Source organism: Diadema antillarum, unplaced genomic scaffold, assembly GCF_040938485.1.
Source record: "Diadema antillarum isolate AM-2024a unplaced genomic scaffold, OU_Dant_1.0 seq00000297_RagTag, whole genome shotgun sequence".
Taxonomy (NCBI): domain Eukaryota; kingdom Metazoa; phylum Echinodermata; class Echinoidea; order Diadematoida; family Diadematidae; genus Diadema; species Diadema antillarum.
In genome coordinates, this window is record NW_027271320.1 from 1,248,597 (window position 1) to 1,276,002 (window position 27,406).

General features: G+C 41.9%; 2 protein-coding genes across 2 annotated transcripts; one reads left to right on the forward strand and one right to left on the reverse strand.

Moving 5' to 3' along the window:
* Window positions 1–6,861: 6,861 nt before the first annotated feature.
* On the reverse strand, window positions 6,862–26,433 carry LOC139730193 (uncharacterized). The gene is made up of 4 exons (XM_071641088.1): window positions 26,318–26,433; window positions 12,609–12,895; window positions 8,853–9,172; window positions 6,862–7,276 (listed from the first exon to the last, which is right to left on the reverse strand). Exons 2-4 carry the CDS (start codon window positions 12,886–12,888, stop codon window positions 7,142–7,144), a joined length of 735 nt encoding a protein of 244 aa, XP_071497189.1. The 5' UTR covers window positions 12,889–12,895; window positions 26,318–26,433; the 3' UTR covers window positions 6,862–7,141.
* LOC139730175 (nanos homolog 1-like) lies at window positions 21,178–21,846 on the forward strand. Its single transcript, XM_071641071.1, has one exon. It carries the CDS (start codon window positions 21,178–21,180, stop codon window positions 21,844–21,846), a length of 669 nt encoding a protein of 222 aa, XP_071497172.1.
* Window positions 26,434–27,406: the final 973 nt, after the last annotated feature.

Below are 27,406 nucleotides of genomic sequence, written 5' to 3' on the forward strand. Positions count from 1 at the left end.
TCTAAGTATTCTTTCTTCTTCTTCTTCATCTTTTGTTTTTTCATCTTTTGCTTTTTTTTTACAAGTTTTCACTCATTAATGCAATGTTCACTAAACATGATAATGATAATAATAATAATAATGATAATAATAATAATGATAATAATAATAATAATAACAATAATAATAATAACAATAATAGTAATAATAATGATGTCTTATTTACCCAGGGTAGCCTCTTCAGTGTTACCAATGCTCTACCAGAGGGCCCTGCCATTATTATTACCCTAGCGTTGCCAGGTACCCATTTATACACCTGGGTCGAGAGGGACATGGTGGGTAAAAGCATCTTGTCCAAGGACGTAAGCACTGGGCGGGATTTGAACTCGAGTCCTCCGATCAGGAGTCGGAAGTCTTATCCACTATGCCACAGCGCCCCACAGCGTACACAGTACATAATCATATCATCGCTGGGGTGACAATACCTTGTACACTGTGTATCTCAAATTTTGTTGAAAATCACTTTTTAGATTAATGGTCAAATAATCGGTTGAGTGATGTCCTGTCAAAATCCTAACTGCCTCACCCCACCACAGCATGTCAATGCTTTGGCAGCCATGTTTTTTGGCTCTCCTATGAGCATTTGGCATTTTGTAGCTACGAGATCTTGTCACCCCAGCGACGATATGACATCTCAACATGAGTGATGACATTGCCAAGCATTAATACATGTATCCCGATTTACTGTTACATTGCCAGTACAGTGGATTCCCGTCATAACGAAGAGCTCCAGACCGGCAGTTTTCTTTCGTTATAGCAAAATTTTGTTACAACCAAAGAAAGACAGAATAGAAATACATAGAGGGGATAATGTTGCTGCCTGAATTTTTATTTCGTTGGAACCAGAATTTTGTTATAACCGTTTTTGTTACAACAGGAGTGCACTGTACAAAATTTTCAGACCTTATGCTTTAGCATTTTGTCCCACCAAATACAGTAGAAGCAAAAAGAAAATCACACAACTGGTCGAAAAACAAGAAAGTTGACTGCAATCAAAAATAATTATGCAATGTAGTGACTTTGTGGCTCTGTGTATTATGTAGGATCAAACAATTTATGTCACAGTCAAAATTGTAAAAAGTGAACTGGCAAAATATGAACAAAACAGTACTTGTATTGAAGAGGATTCAACACAATTGTTTTCAAGAACAGTATTTAAAGCCATCGGTGCACGCTCAATTCATACCACGCGACCAATCAATATTATTATTAGATGAGAAACACACAATAAAAACAATCACAGGAACTGGTAAATATGAACCAAAGGTAATATATTTCATAGTCTTTTTTTTTACAACAACCCTATATACAGCATAAATCCATTTTCTACTCTAATCTGCCTGTATCTCTAGCAATGTGTTCATTCCTTGCTATTAAACGTGACAAGCCTAGCTCCATTCCTGATACAACATCAAATTCAAAGCATTTATGTATTTTTTTTTTTCATACTATCAAGTATGGGCAAGTTTCTTCATACAGGACGTACAAAAACAAAAAAAGTGACATAAGAAATTAATTACACATGATATCGATATAGATACAACACATGCCTTCAACATTAAATGGTACAAAGAAAGAAAGGTGTTAGGTTGATATAAAGTATACTGGACTACTCTGTTTTTATCTTCCTCCATTGTGCCCAGGGAATCGTATGTTCCTTGTCAATATTTTGTCATGATTTGTGTTTGGACTAGATAACTTCACAGTGTACGTGACCACTACAGGAGCCCTTAATCCACATGACTTTCGGACTTTTGCATTTGAACATCAGCAAACTGGCTATATTGGGTACAGAATAGAATAGCATTTGGGATATGGAATGAGAATATTTACAAAACTCATATTAATAAATCACGCAAAATTTGTGACACAATGTTTAAAACATTCTACTGTATAACAGCATCAAAATTTGCTGGTAAGGCAAGAAAATATGTTGTCTAAGCAAGAATCAGTTACAGAATGTTCCATTTGACATGATTCCACTGAGCAGTTACACTCCATATTACTGTACGAGCTGAAATTTTCGTGGTGGTTTTATTTTCCCGAATTTCGCGAATCGCCTTTGAACCGCGAAAATAACACGCGAAAATAACGCTCGAATAGCTAAGTTCAGTAATAGACCCTCGCAATCGCGAAATTAACAACACGCGAAAATGTCCTCCATGTAGCAATTTGCGAAAATATCTGTACGCGAAAATTTCAGCTCGTACAGTACATATCACAGTAGTAGTGATATCAATAATGATAATCGATGACTATACTAAAATAACAATGATAATGATAATAATAATAATTATTATAATAATAATAGTAAACAAGTAACATAGTAAACAATAACAATTATCATTATCATTATTATTCATATTATTATTATTACTATTATTATTATTTTATTATTATTATTATTACTATTACTATTATTATTATCATCATCATTATCATCATCATTATTATTATTATTTCTTTTTTTAATCATCATCATAACCCTGGCATTAATAACAATAATATCAATAATAACAAGGCTGAAGAAAAGAAAACTGAGAAAGCAAGATGAAAGGACTAATCAACGCTGCCAAAGAGCAAACCACTGTCAATGAATGCTCTAAAAGCCTATAAAGTACAGAAGAAAGATGTGAATCCACATGGAGAATATGCAAAAAAATGATGAAAAATGATTAAATGCCAAATTATTAGTCTCACATTCGGCCAAATCGCTCATCTGTATGGGTATCGGTCCAGACACAGCCTGACGACTGAAAGTGAACATTAGGTTATATAGTGAAACAACGAATTACAACCTTACTGTACATGCTGTATATTTTGCGAGCACACCACATATCTCGAGTTGGAACTTCTTAAGAGTTAATGATTTTGTGAGCAGCAACTGGGAACAAAATGAAAGAATGAGAAATTATACGTGCATACACAGCTGTACAGTGGAAACTCTGTACCAAGAGATCCTTGGGCCCAAGGCAATCTGTTCTTCATGTCAGATAATATGTTATATCAGTAGTTAATAACCAATACAAAACAAAGGAAAGACATTCATTTGGACCCTAGAAATTAGTTTTTCAAATACATGAAATTCTTCCGTCGAGATGTTTTTCATTGCAAATGACTGACAAATTGCTCTACACACATCGACTAAATATACACCGAGTTGGTCAGTGTTTTAGCAGTAGCCATGATAAAAAATCATGGGCGTACATATGTACTCGAGTAGCCTACGACCTCCTGATACAGACGTCATCTCCAATAGAGCACCAAGCTTTCGCCTGACAACAAGTGTTGATTCTTATCTTTAATGCATGCAGCGTTATTACTCGAATATATTTAAATTCTTCCGTTAAAGTGTTTTTCATTGCAACAGATCGATTGTGAAGGGCAATCTGTCAATCAGTTGCAAAGAAATTAGTTTGTTATATCAGATCTCCTTATATTGAGTTTCCACTGTCTTATTAGTATTCATCCAGAGAAAAATACAGCAAATTTCCCAACTTGGATTACAACACATCTTTACATACAGTACATACATGATGCTTCTGTGTTCAAAGACACATTTTAAAAGTTGTTCATTTTGTAAATCAAAGTAAACTTGGAAAAATTTCAAAGATATAATATGAACAGCACAGACTATATAGCATTATCATAGCAATTCATGTATTGGCCAGTTACTGAAGGGTTTTGATGCAAGCACATCAGCACTAACTGTACTTTGACCAGTATACAAGCACAATTTTTCTACAATGAAAGACTCAAGTTTAATTATCATCAAAGAATTTGGTGAGCAATCTCTTATTTACTTTTTTTTTTCTCTCAAAAAAAAAAAAAAAACACAAGGGCCTATGTATTGCTGTCATGGTTAAACTTGAAAACAGGACAAATACCTCTGTGTGACAATTTCACATGAAAAAAAAAAAAAAAATTCTTGGACGACAAAAGAGCCCTTAATGCAACTCTATCAAGAGGTGTTGAAAATAATGCCATAGAACCTTGATATATTAAGGTTAGAAATAGCAATATACTTAATAAAAGGACATAATTTGCAAATCCCATTCATTCTAAATTCATTCATTTTTCTCCCTGGTTTAATGAGATACTCAATATAGCAAGGACTTTTTGAATGGTAGCTCGTTATGACACAGCTCCTCTGTATATCATACCTGTATTCGCCTCGATCTACTGGTAATCATCTCAAACACAAGAAGAGGGATCGTTTGCATTAAAAAAAAGATAACAATAATGATAATAATAATGATGATGATGACAATAATAATCATCATCATCATCATAAAATAACAATAATGAAAATAAACTAAGATCAAATACTTTGATATTATTCTGACATTATAACTTTAATAGTGTTTGTTAGAATTATTTTTTCAAGAAAAGCTGCACACAATGAAATTTGTATACATTTCCCATCTACCACAACTGAGCAATGATGCTGTGTCACATTGTTTGTTTTGTTCAATTTCTTGTTTTTTCTACTTGTGACTCTAGGAAGTGGCCAACTAATCTTCCTCGTTTGCCATGGTATTGTTGTGTAAGATTGATTAACTTTATTTGCTAATACAAATAACATGGCAGCAGACATGAACAAAATTATCAGTTGTATTCTTTTGAAACATTTTTTACTATGGTAAATATATCACAAGTCAGCAGTAATTGCAAATCACACACACAGAATTTTATACTCCCTCGATAAAGTTGACTTCGGTATCTAAAAAGGTCAGACCAAACTTAAAAACAGAAAAATCAAGTCTCAAGACTCTCATACAACTGTCCTTAAGTTGAAAGGAGAGATATCATTAAAATGTCTATTTTTCACCACTTTTCAAATTCTCCTTCTACCCCATTTCACCCCCCCCCCTCCATACAAATAGCAGTATACCTCTACTCCTATACCCACCAGTGTCCCAAGCTCTCACGATGATCTGTACTCAAGCATACCAACTTTTTCTTTCACTCGTTACGTAACTACTCTTATGATTTTATGCAATGAAGATATCAAAATACTGGTACATGAACAAATTTGCACTCTTCTCCTTCATTAATGCACCAGAAAAGAGGAATTTACCTAGTGAAGATGTTCCTGCAGGCAAACAAGATTGGTGAGACAATGAGCTCCGTCATGTGAGTGCAATTGTGACCTCAGTTATTGTATTTTTATTTTTATTTATTTTTTTTTATTTCTTTTATTTTTTGAGGGAACAGTGACACTCCACACAACTTCCACTGGAAAAGCCTCGTCATTGCAGACCTCCTAATGTTTGTCTGACTAAAAAATACAGCACATCTTCATTATAACAAACACTGTTATAACGAAATTCCGGTTACAAAGAAGTAAAAATCCAGGCCCAAACATTGTCAGCTCTTTATTTTGTATTGTTTATTTCTTCATAATATTTTTGATATAACATAAGAAACCTGCCGGTCAAGAGGATTGAGATTTGTCATAACTGTAGTCAATGTGTGAGAAAATTATCAAGAAAAAGAATATCGTGAAATGAGAGCTGAAAATGGTCAAAATTCACTCTTTTCCCTGTATTCAGAATGGTTGGGAGCTCTGTCATAGTAACTATAGTTTCCCACAATTTTGGATACTATGGGTACAAAATTTCAGATATTCCTCATGCCTAGGTAGGTTTCATCTTAAAACAAAAAAACAAAAAAAACAAAAAAAACAAAAAAACAATGCAAGTTCAGGAGACTTCTCTACTTCAAAGGATAGTGCTGGTGATCTGGTGTGACTATTTTTTTTTTTTTAATACAACAGTACATGTAGCATGTATTCCTTGGGTACTGATTGAACATTTTGCAAATTGGGACTTGCAAATTGCATGAGGTTAATATTTAAAAAGAGAAGAGTAACAAGTGCAAGTAGAAGAACCTGACCAGAAATGAATATAATTTATAAGTGGAAAAAAATGAGCAAAGAAAATGGGAATTCCATCAGGATTCATACCTGAGGCCTCCGGAGCTAGCCCAGTACTCTACCGACTGAGCTATTGAAAGCCCTAATTCAGCGTTTGTTCCAGAAACCCTAAATTCTCAATGCTTGGATGGTCAAAAGCTATACAATGTAGCAGTGTGTTTGTGTGTGACACATACCTACACACTTGAACCTGGCATAAACCCGAAGGATAATTCAACTTGGGGGATAAATGCGAGGGATCACCGAAGTGATGCAGCTTTTAGAGTATGTAACAAACGCAAACAGAAGAAAACTGACCAGAAATGAAATTCTTCCACTAGAGAAGAAGAGTGACAGAATGATAAAAAAGGCATTATCCCTTTTTAAGAGATTCCATCATGCCGATTAGGTACAAAGCACTAATATGTTGTATTACAGGTGGGAATATATCTGCAAGTTGTGACTCACACAAAAATGAGTTTTGCGAGTTGCATGCTATTGGTGAATTTAACCCGTTGAGGACGAGTCCCGAGTATACTCGGGCAGGTGTCTATGGGAATTGCGTGTTGTAGCAAAATCAAACCGTCCTCAACGGGTTAAAAACATGTGCATATATTAGCTCTGATGCTTACGTACATGAATGCAACATGCGTGCATCCATTTTTCCGTTCAGAAATAGTACTGTACTCCACAATCGCAAATTTGTCCACATGTGAAATCGTGGGGTGGGGAAGTCCCGATTCGAGAAAATTTAGGCTTGCTAAATAAATGGCATATACAGTATTACAAAGAAATGGAAGTGAACGTGTACCACGGATACAGCAAATTCTGTCATGGAATATGCCCAGCTGCACACCATGATGAAAAGTATCTTCTTCATAATTTTTTTTTTTTTTCTGAAATGGTTTCTACAATGTACAGATGCCAAACCCTCAGCTTTCATCTCATGATTCTGTTCAGGACCTCGTACACTGCTTTGACTTGCCTCCATAAGTATAAAGTACATCATGCATTGCGAAGCTCACATAGACGCAGCTACCGTCCCTGAAGGCATTGGCGTATGAGGCAAACCCTGAGGATATCAACTGACGTTTCACGTTCTTCATCGCATCCTCACTTCAACAAATGTCTCATCCTCATGATTGGATTCCTTAAAAAAGATAATAAAATAATGGTAGATAATGGTTAATCATCTGGATTGTCCACATACAGTGATAGGTCACTCCGGCCCGCTTTCTCTAACGCTTTCTTGAGCTTGGCTTTGGTCGCGTTGACGCCATTTTTCTTCCGCCATTGAAGGAGCATCTGGAAAATGCATTCCTGGGAAAGAAAAAAAATAGAGTGAAACACACATACATGTTAAAATAATGTAGGCATACACAGTATTTAAATCAAGTTGTAAGGCTAACACACACGCATTCTCGTAAGATGCTGCAGCCAGGGATACGACAGTTTGCTCAAGGTATTAAGTAACCAGCTATATTGCATTGTTTGCTTCTGGAATTTGTTTTCATTTTTTTTTTCTTAAATAAATTGACTACCGGTAATCGAAATTGCACACCATGAAAAAATACTATTAGTTTAGCATGTATATATATATATATATACACGTACACAGGCATCATGTTATGTATAGGTGCATACACAACAATGGAGGATATACATGTATGTACAAACTTTCAAATTTTCCTATTTGAATAGTGTAAAGAGTTTTCGCCTACACCTGTCTAACGGGCAGGGGCATTAATGCTGGGGTACCCCCTAGGCCGTACGCATTACAAATTATATGTTAACCTGTGGCTTCAACTGATATATGGGAACCTGATATACTAGGTTTTCCCAAAATATAGACAGGAGGGCCTGCATTGGTGGCCTAAATTCATGTTAATCAAGTGTTATGCTGCCCAGAAAAATGGCTTTAATAGAAAGATTAGAGATTCTTCTATCAATATTTGTTATCTTTCTGTATACATACAAGCTGCATGTATCACAGTATTATTTGCCTTTTTTCCAATGTAGTGTGTGCTTGTTAATATAAAACTTGTTTGAAGGTGTACATAGCAATCAAGGCTGATCACAGTAAATTTTTGCATTCACTGACTCCACTAAGGTGCCTCTTTTGTGTAGAGTGTGTGAGCACATCAGCGCACTCTCTATCCATATATCGCACCCGATCGATATTTTCATTGTTCCATGGCACATGTAGTTAAAGGTGCTCAGAGAATTGCGGGAGGAATGGGTTAAGAGGGCACTTTTTATTACTTGATTTTAAAGGCTCTGAACAAATGGGCATATACATGTGGTACCCAGTGTGAAATGTACAATTGCCTGGAGTGAAACACTACAATGTCCCCCATTGAAGCTGTTTACGAGAACAAACACACACATGAGTGATTGAATTAATCCACTAAAAACTCTGATATCAATAGATTTTATCGCGCATTGTTTGACCTTCTGTGTGTCAAGACACTAGGCTGTAAATTACACATAACTTGCTAATGCGCTCCAAAAGATGCCGTACCTTACCGCGCCATGCCAGAGAGCACTAAAAATCAAGAGTGAACAGTATCACAAGTTGACAGGAAAAACACGTGGGTAATAGTTTCTTATAAGTTGATTGACGAACCATTCTGGTCACCAGATTTATGCAGGTTCATTCTTTGTTTGAATACGAGTTCTATAAATTGCTATGTGAGGCAAGCTGAGCATTATGACCCTTTGAATTGAGTGAAGTGCCTATTAAAGCAATTGTACCTGTGTGCACATGAGCTTTCTCCAAACTGGCTTATAGATGCTGCGCAAACCCCTTGTTGGGCACAAGCCCTGGCTAGTTAGATAGAATTTCTAAATACATTCGAAACAAAAGGTCAAAAAGTAAATAGAATATAATGCTTACAGATACAAGGTTGTGTTGCTGCTGTAAGATTTCAATTTCCGAGTTGAGAAATCCAAGATACGTTCCTACAAATCGCCACTCTGCACCAAGTTTCATCGCCACGTCGCACAAGAGAATTTCGGACAACTCCAACTGTAGGTGGTCTCCGCCTCCTCCACCTGCTATCGGGGCAGGTTGAGCTGTCTGCTGAGGTGGCAGGGGATAGGCCTGGGGTGGCTGCCGATGGGCTTGTTGAGGATGGGGCATCTGATGCGCAGAGCTGTTTGCCTCCGTTGTTTGGACAGGTTTCATTCCGTCTGGTAGGCGGGCTCGGAATGCTCCTGTGACAGAAAGGGCATTATGATGATGATAATAATAATAATATTAAAATGGGACCTATAGGGTGCGAAATCAGGTACATGAGATAAAGAAAAAGTCAAAGTGAAAAAATGCAGTGAAATAATGATAATTAATCTGCATAATAATGTGCAAAGAGCACAGAATGCACAACTGCAAGAAATATAACTTTTGACAGTGGTCCCAGAGAAATACAGAACATTGAGAACAAGAAACAAAGGCACAACTTATCATGGTCATTTTATTATCATCAGTGAGCAGAATCACTGTAATTCACACATTTCTGCAAACTAGTGGTAAATCTGCAAAACTTCAAAAATTTTGTATGGACATGGCAGCTACATTGTTGTTACAATTACCCTGTTGAAGACTAGCCCGAGTATTCTTAGGTTGGGGCAAATAGGATATATGTGTATAAGAAAATCAGCCTGTCTTTTATGGCTCAGAACGAAGTGACTATGTCATGTCAATCAACCTGACATGTGCCTAATACTGTACAAGTTGCTGTTTCACAGCAGAGACTCCAACTCTCCCGTTTTCGACGGGAGATCTCCCGCTGAAAACCCATTTTTGCAAAATCTCCTGTTCTCCCGCTTGAGATTTAATTTCTCCTGCCCTGGCTCTTTGTCTCCCATTGGAAAGGATTTCTTACTTATTTCTATCGTATGTTGAAAAAACATAAGCCTTAGATAGCACGAGAGAGCATCTAGAACCCTAGGAACTTGGCGCTTCGCACACATCAACTTGGAGTCTCCCGTTTGCTAGGGGTTTCAGGCAGGAGAATCTCCAGATCAGAAGGTGCTTGGGGTTGGAGTCTCTGTAATGTCAGTAATATTAGAAAATACCAAAAAAAAATGCATAATGCCACTATCCAAAGTTTTACAAATCTACTACCACAGTAAAGCATAAAATCTTGTGCCTTATTTGCAAATATACACCATTTGCATGCTTTACTTTCTTCTCTGATTGACATGGACAGTCAAACAATTGTGATCATGTGACATTCCTTACAGAGCAATTCCATACCACGTCAAAGTTGACTTTACAGTTGAAAAAAAGAAATACATCTATGAACAAAAATTGATGTCAAGGACTCACTTTCCTATCCAAATTTCAATTAAGAAATAGCCTGATTTTGTTGCTTTTTGTGGGAAAAGCCAGTTCAATATAATAGATAAGACAAAGTAAAAGAAGATAGTACATAGTTGCTCATCCTCTCGCACATCTATTTTGGCCGCCGCCCTTTGCTATTTACTATTTTCTAAAATTGGCTTTAAAAATATCAAAAACTGTTGTTTCTCATCCCCACCTGCACCCCTTTTTGATTGCTGCATCAATTTTTTTGATACATGATATATGTATCTACTATTTTTTATCGGGCGGTTGTCCCGCTGCAAACTCAGAAAATCCTCCATACAGACTGCGATTGTTTACACTGAAAATTACGTAGGTCTACATACACTTTCCAGTATGTCTCCGCGCCTCAGCTCACCGTGGTACGGTAAGTACATTGTATCATGTATACATGTACATTAGCCTTTTTTTGAGTCAAGTAGTCTTTTTCAATCAAAAGTGCCATATGATTCAACGTAGCAATAATTGTGAAGGATGTTTGTTGTGTGTAAAATGTTAAATGCTTTGCCATTGAAGTCATTCTCATTAGGTCAATTCCACGGAAAGGTTGCATTTTATGAAAATCAAACTATTGAGTATAGATGATTAATGAAGCTTAATTAGATGATCTGAGTGTGTTTACTCAAAGCAGCCTTTCACAACGGATATTTTGATACCTCATTTGTGAACATCGGTGAACGTGGAGTGGAGTTATGTCCGAAAAACCTTCATTTTTCACGAAAATTGCTAATTTTTGCAGAATTTTTGTATCATTTCTGATACACTATTATGACCGTAATACAGCTTGTGTAATTCTCAGATGGCTTATTTTCTGAATGTTCTTTGGTCATAGATTGGTTTTATGATGTTCTAGAACTTGTTCCGGCATCAGTAAATATTATTCTCTCAATCTCAAAAAGTGGTAGTTGATAGCGTCCCATAAGTCACGTTTTTGTGTCCCATCAGTCACACTGGTTTTCCCTATCCTGCTACTGTACCAATGAGTAGATATTCATACCACTTGGCTCAGGGTAAGCACCAACCCTTTGCTACATTCAGGAAAGAAAATATCTTTCCAGAGACTCTGTGTGTAAGAATATTTCAGAACTTACTTTCCCATGTGAAAAACGGTGGTCCTCAAATGTCCCATAAGTCACGACAGCAATTTTTCGTTGCTGTACGTAATGCAATGATACTTTTCAAACTAAGTATGGTGTTTTTATAAACTGTGATATGATGGATCTAACCATGAACTGAGAAAAATGCATTTGATGCAACTATTTTCTCAAAATACTGGTTTGAAATTGCCGAAAATTGTTACTTTGTCCCATAAGTCACAATGGAATTGACCATTAGCGAGTGGTTCGCGCGCTCGGTACGTACGCGCGTGTGTACCCATGTGCAACATGCAACGTGTAGAAGTTGTACTGATCTGGTACAACTCTCCCCTGAGCCAGATCGTACATGATGAATTGTCGCGCTTATGAATCGGTAATTTATAAATCACCCTACAAGTCTTGGAAGTAATATTTCATGAATGCTAGGTACAACATAAAATTATCCTTGAAATAAACCAAATCCTTTTAGATCAGAAAACTTGAATTTGTGTTTGAAGTCCATCGGAACATGAAACCAACATTGTTATGATTGGGTTTCTTGTTATATCACTCAGGGTCAAAACACATGAGCTTGGACCAGTAAAATTAACTTGTCATATTCATACATGGTTTTGTTTTATATCAGACCTCTTACTTTCTAGATTTCACTGTATTCATATGTTGAGCATGCTTCACCTAAGTGCCAAAATGGAGCCTGACATGGCTGCTCGATCAAAAATAGTAAATAGTAAGGACCGCCCTCATTACTGCTTTCAAAAAACCCGGACGAGAAAACTACTTTGTTTAAAAAAATAGTAGATTAAAGGTCCCGCTTACATTTGGGAACAGTGATTTGAAAAAACTTCCAAGAAATTACATTTTTTAATGCATACTTTCATGTGTACAGGTCTGTTGAACCACAAAGCATCCTATCATATAAAGAGACATCTGTATTTTTTCTCAATAAACCTTTACTGTGCACGGTTTAATCTGGATACAATTTTATTATAACTATTGTTCATATCTTTTATATTTAACAATAACTAACATCCACTTTACCAATTCAAACTTTTACAGCGGTAACTTCTATCCCAAACTCACTTTTTAGAACTATTTTAAAGCACTAATGATGGTCCTTTGTTTCATCTGCATAAATGGTAAATTATGCATAAAAGCAGACAACTACTTTGTACACTCTCCTTTTATTTACCATTCTGGACTTTATCAGACAGATTGCGTAATTTGCAGCTCTCGAGGGCAGCCATCAGCAACCGTCGCCCTTTTTCCTCGTCCTGGCTGTTGTTCCAGGTGATCAGCATCTGGTGGGCAGCTTGCTCCGTGTTCATGTGGAACTGCCGTTCCCAGTTGGCTAGCCTCACCTCAGTAAGGCCCAGGTACAGGCCAAGCTTGCGCCATGCGTACGGTCCAAGGTTCTCAGCCACCGAGAGGAGCTCCAGCGAGTCTAGTGGCGTACTTTCCGACACTGCCATTCTGTATCTAGGTAGGGAGGATCAACATAAAAAATAGAGAAAAGGAGATAGAATCTTATCTGGTTGTAGAAATTATATTTATAAACAGCTATACTAACACTAACAGTTTTGATGATTGTTGAAAAAAGGAACGGTACATGTACACTGTCTCACAGTGTCTACATGTATGGTTGGACCTACTACTCATCGACCGCCTAATGTTTATTTGCTTGATAAGAATATTTAACACTGAAATTCACGTAAAAAACTTGACCTACATGATTGAGAAAATCCAGCTCTATCAAATGCCGTTGTTCTCTTTTCGATTCGAAGTTTCAGTGCAAAAATATCGCCGTCGAACTTGTGTGGCCTCGTTTCAGCTCCCCGCGATAACACTCCTTATTGAGATCGACCGCTGTTTTTGCACTGACAATGCACGCAAACCGAGTTGTATTGAACACCGTGTTGTACGAAGCTTTTTAGAAACTTCCATAGACATTACATTAGTCATTACGATTCGGTGAAAACATTCATTCGAAATTTTGTCCTTGATTAAAACCATTAATGAATCAGTGAATTTTCGCGTTTTCCCACACCATCCTCATCAACAGTCAAAGCCAATCCATTTTTATGTGCTTTGCGTGCAGTGAAGTGCGTACTAAGCGTTCAGTGCGCCAATTGATACGCTGTCGGCTTAAAAGAGGGTGGTCGATATGTAGTAGGGCTATCATACAGGTGTACAGTGTGCAGTTGTCTCACACACGATTACATAGACTTTTCTAATGCCTGTGTAACTGTAACGTTAGACCAGCTGCAGTAAATTAGGCCTAGGCCTACAGCTACCAACCAGACTAACTTTTTAGGGGTAACTTAACTAATCATGTTTAACTAACTTCACTCTGCACTCGACTCCCGTTCACTATAGTTGTAAATTCCCTCAATTTACGTTCAAAGAGAATCCTTCAGAAGTGACGAACACAAGGTTAGAAAGCTGTTGACAAGAAATGAAAGTACATGTAGATTACTAAGTAGTAAGCAAATAATCAACGTTGGTGAAGGCGATGGGACAAACTATCACTTCCGAGGCGATCTGGATGTAGCTATCTTTCCGAAGCGCAGCTGAGTGTAGTTTACTTTTTAGACATATGCGCGTAGATGACAAAACACTGAATTTGCTCCGCGCCCAGTGTGTGGCACCGAAATAAAAGTGCGTTGCACTGTGGTCTATCACTTGACCCAGGTCTATCCTCATAGAGTGTAACAAAATTTTATTCTTAGGTAATGTGATGGGCAAAATTACGCTTTATCACGTGATCAGCTCTTGACCAATCCTCTATAGGTCAATAGCACAATCAGGGTATGCAATTGTGTAACAGGGGAAAAATGAAAAAACTTGGTGAAAATGCTTTTTTTGCTGTTTGTTGTAGCTGAGTGTTCAAATTTTCATTTCTTGTAAAAAAAGAGTCAAAATTTTGCATTAAACTGCGCATAAATTAGCATTTTAATTAGGGGTGTTGAATTACATTGAAATGGCTAATATATTGGAAAAATTCATTTAAAAAAAGCAGAATGCTTTTTTTCATCTGAAATTGCTTTTAGATATTCCTGATAAATATCCCTTTCATTCACCGCCAGCACATAGCCATAACATATCACAAAATATGAATTAATGTCATATTTTCACTACTCAAAATGGATGATCAATTTTGTAGGCATTACTTTGAATTCAAATAAAACCACTTTTATATTGTAGCGAAATCGATCAATTCTGCTGTATGGCCTGTATATAAGCTGTGTATTGATTTTTCACTATCGATTATATGAAGGTGTAATCGATCATTGTTGGTAGTAACGTTGGTATAGGCAAGGTCCAAAAATCACGGTTTTGGTCACATTTATGCTTATTACGTAAGATAAGGGCATTAGGGAGGTAAGATGATTTAAGATTCAGAGAGAGGTAATGGATACCAGTAATTTGAGACCAAATTTGTAGGGTTTTGGTGAGAATCGCTTCTTAAGTTTGGTGTTTTAATAGTGGAAATATTGATTAACTACGCTAACAATTATTCAGTAAAAATACAATTGGGTAATTCAGATTCTGTTTCGATGTCGAGTTGGGACGGATAAGGTAGGCACGTCTAGTACGTGTTGAGTTGGATCGAGCTGTCAAAGCTCGAGCTAGCTGTGTACAAACAGTCTAGTGAAGGCGATGGTCAGGATAGTGTACTCCTGATTGCTAGCCAAGCCTAGATCTGTGTATAAAACGTACATAGCAGTCGAGTCGAGACGAGTAAAGGCCGGGACGGGACTAGAAGTTCGGGACTTTGGAAATTGCGGGATCGGGTCTGCATTCTGAACTGTGTACATTACAGCGAAAACGAGTTGGACTGTGTTTGTACAGAAGTATTCCCGAATTAAAGACTACCTGTTGAACGTTATACCAAGAAGTGACTGGAAGAGTAATCTTTCCTACCAAAGAATCCTGAGCGAGTGCAGGTGAGTCGAGTGGACCTTGATGGTGACTGGTGGTAAAGAGATTGGTAGATGTAATATAATAGATAAAGTGCGAAGCTGGTATGTCGGACTGTTGATGAAGAACTGGTAGATAACTGGTAGAAATAAATTGGTAGCAAGAATTAACTGGTATCTTGGGCCGTATATTGCGGCCAAACGAACTTACGCCTAGCTCGGCCATCCTGATCGAAGTTCGACGTAGGGCCCCATTTTTGATACCAATCAATCTATCATCACACATCTGCCACCAAACACAAGTCATTCGCTACATATATGGTGTCAGGACCAGAGGGATCTACCCCTTTCTACGATGCGGTGTCAGGACTGAGGGATATGCCCTGCGACCGGATTCGCCACACGTGGTGTCAGGAGTGGGATTGAAAGAACCAGCGCTACCAGTGGGTTAGGAATCAGCCATGGCAAAGCAGCTGTCACCGGCGCAGCTATGGAGGAAGCTGCAATCGGAGATGGTAGAAGTGGAGCGGATGATGGACGAACTTCGGGCTGAGATGGGGATGAGTCGGCCACCACCACCAGTATCAGGAAGTACTGGTAGAGTGAAGCCAGCAGACGGGACCAGCGTCAGGGGTGGTATTTTACCACCACAATATGACGTTCCGGGTGCTAAAACCAGCACCAACAGCAGTGGGAGGACGACTGGTGCTACAGCAGGGAGCTGGGTCGACAGTAGCAGGGCAGATGTAACGTTGGAAGACGATTACTACCCACCTCCAGCTGACAAAAGGCAATGGCAGACTGCATCAAATTCAACCAGAGAGACAACGGCAACCAACCCGGTACCAGAGAGAGAAGTCCCGATAAGAATCAGCACCCCATGGCGCCGCTCTGAATTGTGGGACGAAGGGCAATTCAAGCATCACGAGAGGGGACGTGATGTAATAATAAAGATGACACCAGACCGGTACGACGGCAAAGGGCCTATTCTAGATTACCTAACCCACTTCGAGGCATGTGCTGGGGTAAACAGGTGGTCAGAAGAGGAGGCCCTGCAATACCTTGCGGCCAGCATGAGAGGTCCTGCAGTTAAGGTACTGGTGCAGCAAACAGGGAGGAAATTAACCTACCAAGAGCTGGTGGGGCGACTTAAACACCGATTTGGTCCTGCAGGGAAGGCAGAGATGTTTCTGGCGGAGTTACGAACGAGGCGACGAAGACCCAAAGAGTCACTTCAAGAGCTGGGCCAGAGCATTCGGGAGCTGACGGCTCTAGCCTACCAAGAGTTTGATGAGGCGGGGCAGGACCGCTTAGCTAGGGGACACTTCATGGACGCTGTCGTGAGGCCGGAAATAAGAGAGGGGATGTTCCATGCGCAGCCTCGCACGCTAGATGAGGCGATAGAGGCTGCACTAAGCACGGAGGCATTCTTAAAGATGGAGGCGGAAAGGTGTGACGGAAGGGGACCACGCTACAGCAGGGTGTTAACAAACACCAGTGGAAAACAGAAGGAGGGGACCACCAAGGAGGCTGAGGGAGTAGTCAGCAAAATGACAAAGGCCGTAGAAAGTCTAATTGCACGGTCTGAGTCTACCAACCAGAAAGCAGCCAACACGGGAAAGATACCTGCTCTTCCAACAGGAATCTACCAGAATGAGAGGTGCCTCAATTGTGGCCAAATGGGGCACTGGAGGAAGGATTGCCCCTTTCCACAAAGACGGCCAGTCTCCAATACACCCGTCATAGATGCACGAAGATGCTACAACTGTAATCAGGTGGGCCATGGGTGGAGATATTGTCCGTATGGGCAAATGGAGAGACCACCACCAGTGAGCAGCAACCAAGGGGGAGAACCAGTATCTGCGCAGGGTAATACTGGTCCAGCTCTCCAACCACAACCTGCTGGAAGGGAGCAGGCACGACCATTGGGTACCGCAGATGGTAGACGACTGGGCCTCTTCATCAATTCCAAAATCAACGGACAGCCAATTACCTTCTTGATCGACACAGGCTCCTCCCAGTCAATCGTGTCTACCACCATTTATGACATGATTGCAGAGGCACGGAAGCCGTCGCTGCAGAGTGTGGACAGCATAGTGCATCAGGCGGACGGTACTCCACTGGGGACCAGGGGTAAAACCATGGCCGAGATCCAGCTTGGAGAGCTACTGTTCGTGCTGGAAGTAGTGGTAGCTAATGTCAACAGTGAAGGAATTTTGGGGTTGGACTTCCTGATGCAGACGAATTCAGTGTTGGACTGTCAGAAGATGGAGCTCCGGACGCCATGGGCCATCATTCCATGCCGAGACTACCGGGGCCAACCATTCTGTCATAGAATAGTTGCCAGTGAAACCACGGCTGTTCCAGCGGGTCATGAGGCCATAATAAAGGGAGAGGTAGCAGACAAACGGCGACAGGCGACTGGGGTTGGTCTGCTAGAAGCACCGACAACTTCCACCGAGCTTCTACATAAGGGACTACTGGTAGCACGAGCAGTAATCGAAGCAGACGCTGAGATACTACCAGTACGAGTCTTCAACCCAACGAAGGAAGAGAGAGTAGTAAAGAAAGGGACGACAGTTGCCTGCTTGACTGGAGTACGTGATACTGAAGATGTGGAGGCGATTCGAGACAGTGGGGTACAAGCTAGTGATGGGGTGCCATCACATTTGACGGAGCTGCTACATCGTAGTATCCAAGAGGTTCCGCAGCAATACCACTCATTGGTGGCCGAATTGCTGTGCGAATTTGCTGATGTCTTCTCCAAAGGACCAACGGACCTGGGCAGAACTGATTTGGTGCAACACACGATTTCTACCGGTGACGCTAGGCCAGTGAGGCAAACACAAAGGCGGCACCCAATGGAGCAACGACAGGAAATTGACAAGCAGATAAACGAGTTCCTCTCCCAGGGTTTGATCGAACGGGTCAGTAGCCCTTGGGCATCCAATGTGGTTCTCGTACGGAAGAAGGATGGTAGTAAGCGCTTTTGTGTGGACTACCGGCAGCTGAACGCTGTCACACTGAAGGACGCATACCCTCTACCAAAAATCGATGAGACATTAGACGCACTGAGTGGGGCTCAGTGGTTCTCTACACTCGACTTAGCAAGCGGGTATTGGCAGGTGGAGCTGGACAAACAAGCAAAGAAGAAGTCAGCATTCATTGCCAATGGTGGTCTGTATGCATGGCGGGTCATGCCCTTTGGCCTATGCAATGCACCGGCCACGTTCGAGAGGCTAATGGATCGAGTGATGGCGGGCCTGACGTGGGAGACGCTACTGGTGTATTTGGACGATGTCATCGTTTTTGGTAAAACGGTGGAGGAGGAGCTTGGTCGACTGAAAACTGTGTTCCAGCGATTGCGTGGGGCTGGTCTGAAACTGAAACCTGCTAAGTGCCAACTGTTCCACACTAGTGTGGAATACCTGGGGCACATCGTCTCATCTACTGGGGTAACCACGGAGCCAGAGAAGGTCGCGGCCATCCAAAATTGGCCGAAACCAAACAGTGTCAAAGAGGTGCGGAGCTTCATAGGACTGGTCTCCTACTACCGGAAGTTTGTGGAAGGATTTGCTTCGATCGCTAGACCACTCCACCAACTCACCAGAAAGAACCAAAAGTTTCTCTGGACAGAGGAGTGCCAGGAGGCTTTCGACAAATTGAAGCAACGACTGGTGTCACCTCCAATTCTGGCGTATCCCTGCCCAGAAGGGGACTACATTTTGGACACAGACACCAGCCAGCATGGAATCGGAGCCGTGCTGTCGCAAGTACAGGGAGGAACTGAGAGAGTTATTGCGTACGGAAGCCGCACACTATGTAAGGAAGAAGTCAACTACTGTGTCACCAGGAAGGAATTACTGGCAGTGGTAGCCTTCCTCAACCAGTTCCGACAGTATCTCTATGGAAGGCACGTGATCATCCGCACTGACCATGGATCATTGCAGTGGTTGGTTCGATTCAAGGACCCCAGAGGGCAGCTGGCACAATGGTTGGAGCTGGTATCGGAGTATGATTTCGAGATACAGCACCGGCAGGGGAGGAGCCATGGAAATGCTGATGGTCTATCTCGGAGACCATGTAGGCAGTGTGGCCGGGACCAAGAAACCCCACCCGGGCAAGTCAGAGCACTGACAGAGGAGGCGTTGGGAGCCCCGAGTATTGGGAGTCTTCAGGAGAAGGATGGGGACATACTGGTGGTGAGAGCTGCAAAGATTCAAGGGGTGAAGCCAGCCAATGAAGTGGTGTCATCTTGGCCGGAAAAAGCAACTCGATTGTTGGAGCACTGGGACGCATTGGAGGTGGTAGACGGCGTGCTGGTCCGCAGATGGGAGTCAGCGGATGGTACCAACACCCGGAGACAGACCATCCTACCAAGGGCGCTCATAAAGAATGCGATACATGAGGTCCATTCTGCTCTTACTGGGGGACATTTTGGTATCAAGAAGACACTGGGACGATTGAAGTTGCGGTACTACTGGGTCGGCATGGCAGCTGATGTTCGTTCGACCCTCAGACAGTGTGACGTGTGTGCCAGAAGGAAGTGTCCTGGTAAAGCTGCTCGAGCACCACTACAACAAAGGATTAGTGGGTTCCCGTTGGAGAGGGTGGCATTGGACATCATGGGCCCTTTCCCCCGGACCAAGCATGGGAACAAGTACATCCTGGTGATTGGCGACTACTTCACAAAATGGATGGAGGCCTACCCAATACCAGATGAAAGGGCGGAGACCGTGGCAGAGAAACTGGTGGTGGAGTACATCTGTCGATTTGGGGTACCAAGATTCGTACATTCGGATCAAGGCCGAAATTTCATCTCTGAAGTCTTCAGTGAAGTCTGCAAGCTGATGGGGGTGAAAAAGACCAGGACCACAGCCTACAACCCAAAGTCAGACGGGTTCGTAGAAAGGTACAACCGCACTCTAATAGACACAGTTGCTGCACTACTGGACGTGGAGAGGCAGGAAAAGGATTGGGATCAACTTCTCCCCTTGGCCACCTGTGCCTACCGCAGCTGTGCTCAGGACTCGACTGGGGAAACTCCCAACATGCTAATGTTGGGGCGAGAGGTGGTATTACCCGGTGACCTCGTCACACCAGATGATGTTGACAGCCAGCAGGACCTCCAGACCGATTATGCGAAGGAGCTACGGGTTCGAATGCAGAGGGCCCACAACCGAGCCAGGGTGAAACAGATGTCGGCCTGTAGAAAGCAGAAACGATTCTACGACCAGAAGGCCCATGGATCTGCCTTCAACCAGGGCCAGTATGCATGGCTACGGCGGAAGATGAGGGTGAAAGGACAGAGTCCAAAACTTCAGACCAAATGGCTGGGACCGTACCTGATAGTCACCAAAATATCGGATGTGACTGTTCGACTCCAGTTGACACCTCGCTCCAAGCCATTGGTTGTCCACGTAGATCGGTTGAAGCTGTACACAGGGGTACCAAGACCAGTTTGGGAGTTCGAACCAAACACGGAGGTGGTACAGGCTAGAGACCAGCAGCAAGTCACTGCTGCCGACGTGGAGCTGGACGAGTCAGGGCTGGAAGAAGCTGGTGCTACTCACCCCTCTAGCTATGAAGAGAGAGAAGTGGATTCTCAACCGCCAGTTAGGAACCGGAAGTCTCCGACTGTGCCAACGGCATACGACAGTGATGACTGGAATGGAGGAAGGCGTTATCCGAAGAGGGATAGGCGTCGGCCGCAGTATTATAATTAGGCACTAAGTAACGAATCTAAATAATCGAGTGGTACTCGAATATATTCGACGAGCTAAATAACAAGGATTAAAGACTGTGGTATTATTAATGTACAGGTGCAGTGCAGGCAACGACATGGCATCTTCCAAAAAGAGGGATTTGTTCAGTCCCTTCAACGATTATTTCGGGCTGAGTAAGCTGGTATCAACGGGGAGGAAGAAGAGGGAGACCGTGGACCAAGAGACGGGCAACCAGTTCTTTGATTTTGAACAGGTGCGAGGCTCGTTCAATAGCTACCTGGGGTTAGACGAAGGGGAAGCGACAGTGACGAAGAAGAGTGGATCCCAGGACCTAGGGACGAGATACCGGTATCCGACCTTACGGAGGGACGGCGATGCAGCTGGGTGTCTGTCAACTGGTAGCCGTTGGCTGAGCAACGAGGGGATTCTACCAGACATCACCGCGCTAAGAGGACGAGATGGAAGTGATGGACCACTCAGCAGATCAGTCTCTTGGTGCGTTTTCTGCAAAAACAATGGTGAAAGTTTGCAGGTCTACGGAAGCCACGCGCTGAAGTCCATAGACGGGAAAACTACCTGTCCTGTACTTCGGGCATACAGGTGCCCGATTTGTCGCGCCACCGGGGACGAGGCTCACACCATTAAGTACTGTCCGTTATCTAGGAAGAAAAAGCTGCCTGGGTCAGCAGAGCCAGGATCTACCAGTAACGTCAGCACAGCGGCGCTGTATTTTAAAACCCCACGAAATGCTGCCGGACGGCTGAGGAGCTGTAATACCAGGTAGCGGACACCGGAAGGGGGAGAAGCAGCAGCAAATATGGACCATGTCAGATACCAGCTTCGCACGAGTTGATTGTAAGATGTGTATGAATGACTGTAGGAATTTGACTAAAGACACGAGTAACATTCGATTGGTATTATTTGTTGAATATGCAGAACGATGTCTACCCCCGGCAAACCCAAGTCCTGTTCAGACAGGGGAGAAGTCTACCGTTGTAAGGTGTGCCGGCGGTCCTTTTCCAGTAAAAGCTCGATGCAACGACACGAATTCGACGTGCACACCCCCAAATTTAGGTGTGATCGCTGTGCTTTCCAGACGCTGCACAAGCGAGAATTAGAACGCCACTACGGGACTCACGCCACCGATGTAGCTCCAGGGCGGGTACATTTGAAAACCCCAGTTTATGCGCCAATTAGGAGTAAGAAGCCGCCGTCAACGGAAACCAGACCCAGGAGTAGATCCCCCCTGTGCCCCTCTACTCCAACCCCTTCCCAGTGCATGCCTGAGAGGTGCACCCCTGAGAGAAGTGTCAGCCCGGTGAGGAGCGTCACCTCTGAGAGAAGCAGTACCCCGGTGCTGGATGAGGACAGCTGTGGCAGCGGGCTCCTCGACCTGACTGGCAGAAGGCGGCGATTAGTAATCGAGGACGTGGTACCTGAAGTCAAATCCCCGGTAACATGTGGAATCGGGGTCCAGGTGTCACCATCCGACATTGACGGGGGGATTATCTGAGGGAGGCTAGGAGAATTACGTCGCAGAGGGAAGACCAGTTTCAGCGCTACCGAGACGCTGGTGTTGCGGCCTGGCCGAACGTGGACCAGGAAGACGGAGCGGTTCCTGACGACTGGTGGCGAGTTTTTGGAGGTAGTAACCGAAACCGTGGAGGAAAAGTAGTGGAAGCGAAATTTTGGTAGAAGCGCGTGGGCAGATATGGACGTTAAACATAATTTGCCCAAATTGAGTTTGGACAATAAGTTATAATTGGACGTTTCTGAGGACTGTTCGCGAAGATAGTGAAAGTGGTAGCGGATACCGGAAGGAAGATGTGGAAGCGATTATTGGTAGAGAAGGGTAGATACGGACGCTAAATTTAATCTGCCCAATTTTGAATTGGACATTAAGTTGTTAAAAAGCGAACATTTCCCAAGGACTGATGGACATTGTTAATGTAATTGTTCTAGAAGAACGATGGTATTAAGTTGGATTCAATGAAGCTTATGTACGGAGATGTAGTGATTCCACGGAGTAGTGGAGGGACGTCATTGAAGCAATACCAGGTGTTGGTAGAGTTGGTTTGAAGAGTTGGTAGAACCATATTGGTATCCACATTACAATTGGTATATATGGTAACGACTGGTCTTGGTGTCTTAGCCTTCTTCTTCTCAAATTTTGAGTTGGTTGTGTCCATGTTGGAAGAAAGGGGGTATTAGACAAGGTTGGAGAGGTGGCGTTAAAAATGTACATAATGTTAATGGTTTCAAAGGAATGATGAGTGTTATTATAAATCATAAGGTGATGTTTTAAAAGGATTTGGTGGTGGACACCAGTATAAGTATTTTGGTAGTTGATACCAGTCGGAATGTGATGGAGGTCAGTTTGTGTTTAAAGTGTTGACGTTTAAAGTGTTTAGGATTGAAGTGGTATAAGCTCGGGGACCGAGCTTGGTGGGTCGGTGGGTCGTGTAGCGAAATCGATCAATTCCGCTGTATGGCCTGTATATAAGCTGTGTATTGATTTTTCACTATCGATTATATGAAGGTGTAATCGATCATTGTTGGTAGTAACGTTGGTATAGGCAAGGTCCAAAAATCACGGTTTTGGTCACATTTATGCTTATTACGTAAGATAAGGGCATTAGGGAGGTAAGATGATTGAAGATTCAGAGAGAGGTAATGGATACCAGTAATTTGAGACCAAATTTGTAGGGTTTTGGTGAGAATCGCTTCTTAAGTTTGGTGTTTTAATAGTGGAAATATTGATTAACTACGCTAACAATTATTCAGTAAAAATACAATTGGGTAATTCAGATTCTGTTTCGATGTCGAGTTGGGACGGATAAGGTAGGCACGTCTAGTACGTGTTGAGTTTGATCGAGCTGTCAAAGCTCGAGCTAGCTGTGTACAAACAGTCTAGTGAAGGCGACGGTCAGGATAGTGTACTCCTGATTGCTAGCCAAGCCTAGATCTGTGTATAAAACGTACATAGCAGTCGAGTCGAGACGAGTAAAGGCCGGGACGGGACTAGAAGTTCGGGACTTTGGAAATTGCGGGATCGGGTCTGCATTCTGAACTGTGCACATTACAGCGAAAACGAGTTGGACTGTGTTTGTACAGAAGTATTCCCGAATTAAAGACTACCTGTTGAACGTTATACCAAGAAGTGACTGGAAGAGTAATCTTTCCTACCAAAGAATCCTGAGCGAGTGCAGGTGAGTCGAGTGGACCTTGATGGTGACTGGTGGTAAAGAGATTGGTAGATGTAATATAATAGATAAAGTGCGAAGCTGGTATGTCGGACTGTTGATGAAGAACTGGTAGATAACTGGTAGAAATAAATTGGTAGCAAGAATTAACTGGTATCTTGGGCCGTATATTGCGGCCAAACGAACTTACGCCTAGCTCGGCCATCCTGATCGAAGTTCGACGTAGGGCCCCATTTTTGATACCAATCAATCTATCATCACACATCTGCCACCAAACACAAGTCATTCGCTACATATATGGTGTCAGGACCAGAGGGATCTACCCCTTTCTACGATGCGGTGTCAGGACTGAGGGATATGCCCTGCGACCGGATTCGCCACAATATGTTTTATAATATTTCACTTTTGCCGAAGAGTAAAAAGATGAAACTTTCAGGAACAGGTAACAGACATACATTGGCCATTATTACAAAGTTTTATGGAAATAGGGCCGGTACTTTGGAAGATATGATATTTTTCATGAAAAAAAATTATCTGTACAGTTTGACCTTGAATGTGCGCATAATGTTTGGATCCATTCTCATATTTGTAAACACAGATAGAAGAATGAATATGAGATTTATGATGACTTGAGTTGATATCCAAGCTGTGACACTCAAATAATGACATATTAAGCCAAAATACTATGTTTTTGCATATGATATCTTTACAAATTGAAAAAGCATTGAAATACGAACACTGAACACTAATATCATATCATGATATCATACAGTAGAACATGGGCGTGGATCAGTCTTATTTTACCTCAGCAATTTGTAAAAATATAAAAAAATAAGTTCTTATTGCTCAAATTTGCTAAAATTAGTTCACACAATAGATTACTACATATGTACATTTCATGGCTAAAAATCCAGGGATATTCAATAAGGGAAAAAGATTCTTTTAAGAAGTCAAATTAGGATATAAATACCTCACTGAAAATACCAAAAAATGGCTGCACTTGTGACTTTCCTCAGCATTTGAAAATGGCTCAAAACTCAAAACTGGCTGAACATTTATTGGCGAACAGCACACCATATTGTAGTGTATCTTCAGTACTTTAAGGAAAAGCAGAAAAATAAGCTGTTTCTCCATGTATAGCTGTACAGCATGGGTTAAAAGGTCACAATGTCACAAAAATAAGCCAGGATTACACTCCTCCTAGAGTCCTACTAGGACGGGTCTTCAGACCCCATAACTTTCTCCAGCTGAAAGGACCACTGTTTTTTTATTGCATGCACGCAATGCCAGGAAAAAAATCCATTAATTTGGTACCGTACCAAACACTAGGGGTAGAATAAAAATTTGGACCTCAAATCTTGATTTTACGTAAGATGTAAAACGCTTTTTTTGACGCATTACAGCTGTACATGGGTTTGGGGGGACTTTTTGGTAATTAATCTTTAATAATTAACAGTAAATGAGAAGAAATTAGCTATTGTATTACCGCATGTGATTACTGATGTCTTAGCATGCTGCATGTGGATTTTTAAGTCAGTTGGTGTATTCTAGTTTTAGATGTTACAATTTTTTAAAGTGAGAAAGTCATGATTGCATAGTCCGTATTGTATGCCTGTGCCGCTGTGGCAGGCTGTGCTGAAGTTAGAAGCCCAAAATAATTTAGACCCCTAAAACCCAGGATAGCCAATTGTGCTTATCACCTGTAGCATAGCAAGATTCTTAGTATGTGGAATATGATAAACTCTAACCTTCTAACATGTTAATAGTTAGACCCTACTGGTTACATTGCCCCGTGGCCGTGCACATCATAGAAAAGTTAAGGCCTCTACCAGCCAGACGCGGCCGTACTGGGTGCCGCGCCCGTCCGGTCCGTGCGCAGCATGGCTAGCTGTCATGTCGCGACTTCTCTACTACTTAGACTCTAGCTGGTTCTTTTGACTGTACCCATGGCATGTCGATATCTAAACGTGCTAGACATCTAATTCCGCTAAACTAAATTTAACCAAAACCACACGAAACACTTGGTCTACTATCTTATTTTCAATTACTCACGTGAACTTGAACAAATCGGATATCGGCAAGTGTACTACCGACGTACGACGACTTGAAAAGCAAACGACAGCTTTTTCGGGAAAGCGAAGAGTTCACACGGCAGGCACTGGTTTGTGGTACGGGGGTTGGTTGGTGGTGGTGTTTATTGGCGCTTTTCAATCAATCTGATTATCTGCGCCCGGGCGGGCGCGCTACTTATACTGATCACAGATAGTTGAGTGATACTGATACTGATACTGATACAGATACTGACATACCCGTACATACTGATACAGATACTGATACGTTGTGTACGCATACGGACGATACCGATACGAACGAGCACCGAGCTCGAGGTGCAGTCAGTGCAGTACGATTGCACCTAATCTATGAAACGCCGAATTTCGACAGTGAATTTCGTAGGCGCATAGATCTCTAATTTGTGACCTGAAGCCGGAAATTAAAGATTCCTGTCATGAGAGATGAGTAGCCGAAAACAGCAAATAGGCTTACAATAGGCTGTTGGGTGCCCTTCCCTTTTTAGAAAAAAAAATGCTGAAGTGTCCAGTCTTGAAAAAACGCCTAGCTTTATTTGATCATTAACAAAAAAAAATGTGTAAAGGATAAGTGTCTTTGAATACGACTACGGTTAATTATGGCAAGCCAAATGCGTCGTAATGGCAATGTACTAGTACAGCAGCAACTGACACAGCTCAGCTAGCTAGGTAAAGAACTTCACCTGTTTGTCAAATCGAATTTGGCCCAATTCGGAACAATACTAGAATTCTAGATATATTCTGTATTCTGGACGTTTTGTCTACGCACATAAACATCATATTGCAACAAAATTAACAAACACTAATACAAAATAAAATGTACAGCGTAATTATACCATAAACAAGATTAGAGAAACAGTTTAGAATTCAGACTAGTAGCCCGACGGCCAAGGGGACTCCCCCAAAGCTATACCGGAAGTGATTTCGCAGCCATGAAACGCACACTCATCTCCCCCCCCCCCCCCCCCCCCCCCACCCACCAACACCACCACCACCACCACCACCACCACCAGGCCCTGCCCACCCGCTGTGCCAAAATGATCTGAGAAAGGGA